General features: G+C 30.7%; 1 protein-coding gene across 1 annotated transcript in view; it reads left to right on the forward strand.

Annotated features, from left to right (window-relative positions):
* The window catches only part of cog3 (component of oligomeric golgi complex 3), a 30325-nt gene that overhangs the window by 2699 nt on the left and 24506 nt on the right, over nt 1-3120 (forward strand). The window contains exon 3 of the mRNA XM_016520861.1: nt 3030-3091. Within this exon, the coding sequence (XP_016376347.1) occupies nt 3030-3091 (62 nt within the window). The remainder of the gene's footprint in view (nt 1-3029; nt 3092-3120) is intronic.

Genomic DNA, 3120 nt, shown 5'->3' on the forward strand with positions numbered 1-3120 from the left:
TTTTTTTTTTTTTAAATATAAGTCTTTTTTTTATTAATTTAACACATCCGTGCTGAATAGAAGCATTAATTTCTTTCAAAAAGAAAAAACAAATTACTGACCCAAAACTTTTGAACGGTAGTGTATGTTGATACAAAAGATTTCTATTTTGAATAAACGCTGTTCTTTTTAACTTTTTGTTCTTCAGATAATCCTGAAAAAAAAATCACAGGTTCCAAAATAATATTAAGCAGCAAAACTGTTTCCAATATTGATAATAAAACAGCATATTAGAATGATTTCTGAAGATCATGTGACACTGAAGACTGGAGTAATGATGCTGAAAAAACAGCTGCACATCACAGAAATAAATTACATTTTAAAGTATATTAAAATAGAAAACCACCCAGAGTTAGCATTCTACATACTAACATATATATATATATATATATATATATATATACTGTAAACATGACTAATCAGGTCAAGTCACATGTATTTCTATAGTGCTGTATACAGTACAGATTGTCTCAAAGCAGATATATAAACAGGAGAATAACAGAATCAGTGATGCAAATTTCATCAAATATGAGACGAATTTAAATTCTACTGTAAAGCAGCTCTAATAATAGATGACTTTTTTAGACTTTAAGAGATTACAGACATACTGCTCTTACTATTTCTGCAGTATGCATTGTGTGTAATATACACAGTATGTGAAAGGGAATGACTCATTACTTTATTGATCCACCAAAAATTCAGAATCTTTACTCGCATTCGAATTAAAATGAGGACAAACGTTTTTGTTGCTGCTTACGCTTTCATGAAAACACTAAAGTTGGCATAAAAATTTAAATTCATCTTATTCACATTCATCTGCCTCCGTTTTTAAAAGCCACGCCCACATCTTAACATCCAATCAACAACTGATGCATACAACCAATTTTTTTTATTTTTCAATAATTCGTTGCACTCGCTCACTACTAACTTTTCATCATGACTTTAAGTGCATACTAACACGTAAACCTTTGCAGAATGGTATAGCATGCTATATACGAGAGCTGGGCGATATGGCAAAAAAAATTACGTTTTCAGAACATTTGACCGATTCTCGATTTTTATGATTTTTAACTAGTCAACTTGAAAATGTAAGTAACTTTTTCTTTATTAACCCTATAGTCTATTCCAAGTGCACCACACATGATGTAAACGTTAAACAAATCGCTTGTCATTTTAAAGTATATTAAAATAGAAAACCATTATTTTAAATTGTAAAAATATTTCACTATTTTTCTGTATTTCTGATCAAATAAATGCAGCCTTGATGAGCAGAAGAGCCTTCTTTCAAAAACATTACAAATCTTACTGACCCCAAACTTTTGAACAGCAGAGTAAAGTCCAGTTCAAAATAAATGAACTCACCCAGAGTTAGCATACTACATACTATTCTGCAGTATGCATTGTGTGTAATATACACAGTATGTGAAAGGGAATGACTCATTACTTTATTGATCCACCAAAAATTCAGAATCTTTACTCGCATTCGAATTAAAATGAGGACAAACGTTTTTGTTGCTGCTTACGCTTTCATGAAAACACTAAAGTTGGCATAAAAATTTAAATTCATCTTATTCACATTCATCTGCCTCCGTTTTTAAAAGCCACGCCCACATCTTAACATCCAATCAACAACTGATGCATACAACCAATTTTTTTTATTTTTCAATAATTCGTTGCACTCGCTCACTACTAACTTTTCATCATGACTTTAAGTGCATACTAACACGTAAACCTTTGCAGAATGGTATAGCATGCTATATACTAGCGCTGGGCGATATGGCAAAAAAAATAAAGTTTTCAGAACGTTTGACCGATTCTCGATTTTTATGATTTTTAACTAGTCAACTTGAAAATGTAAGTAACTTTTTCTTTATTAACCCTATAGTCTATTCCAAGTGCACCACACATGATGTAAACGTTAAACAAATCGCTTGTTAAATATCTTTGCAGAAAACATGCATGAACTACAGACTTGTCTTATACATATTATATGTTCAGAAATAATACAAGGAAAATGCTTTAAAAAAATCTCAAAAGTCAAGGTAATTCAAATTCAAAACGACTGAAGGTAAAACAGCAGTGGACTATTATTAACTAGGCTATAAATGTTCTGTAAAAGCAGAGAACAGCAGTTTACTTCACTATATTACAATTAAATCCTAATCTAATCATGACAAACTATATATCGTTGGAAATAGATATTTTACCACTATTTTTGTTAAGAATTATGTAGGAAAATTAATAGATTAATTTATGACAAGAATGTACCTCAAAAATCTACATCGTAACAGGATTTCTGACCTTTGTCACAAAAAGTCTTCTTCGTTGCCTTTTTCTCTATCACACTTTAGAAATCATCAGAAATTGATTTCTGCTGAAAACTTAAAATCTCAAAATTCATCCTTTGAAACCCATTTTAAAATCAGATGTTGCGTTACCATGAAAATGGTACATCAAAATCATGTGACAAAGTTTTCGGTCATGAATTATAAAAATTTAAGTTTGGATCGTGCACTTTCACGTCTATGTTCAAAAATGTGAAATTAAGGGGTTAAATTCGAATTAATCGATAAAATCGGAAAATCGCCCATCCCTACTATATACTGACATACTAATAGATTACTAACATACTTCTGCAGTATATAATATGCATATTAACATGCAAGTTCAAACATTTTCTAAAAATAAAAAAAAAACAAAGTTTTTATTTCTGAGATTATATCTGGATGCGTCATAAATTATGAGATTGTCTAACATTGTAGCTGTTGAGGAAAGAATAATGGCGATTGCTTTACTTAATGTGTAATTTTGAGCAAATGGAGCGCTACTTGTAGTTCTACATATGAAGCTGTATTTTAACAAAAAATTTCACTTTTAATGAATGGAAGTTTTCAGACTCTTGTTTGTTTTTTGTATCTATTGTACAAAAGATGAATGACATCATCATCATCATCATCATCACATGACTAATGACATCATCTGTCTGTCAGTTTTTCTCCTGGTTCTCAAAGCTGCAGGTTCAGATGGATCAGGACGAAGCCTCTAAGTACAGGTGTGTGTTCGTGTCCGATATTATTAAAG

Source organism: Sinocyclocheilus rhinocerous, unplaced genomic scaffold, assembly GCF_001515625.1.
Source record: "Sinocyclocheilus rhinocerous isolate Xijiao unplaced genomic scaffold, SAMN03320098_v1.1 scaffold2254, whole genome shotgun sequence".
In the NCBI taxonomy this organism is placed as follows: Eukaryota; Metazoa; Chordata; class Actinopteri; order Cypriniformes; family Cyprinidae; genus Sinocyclocheilus; species Sinocyclocheilus rhinocerous.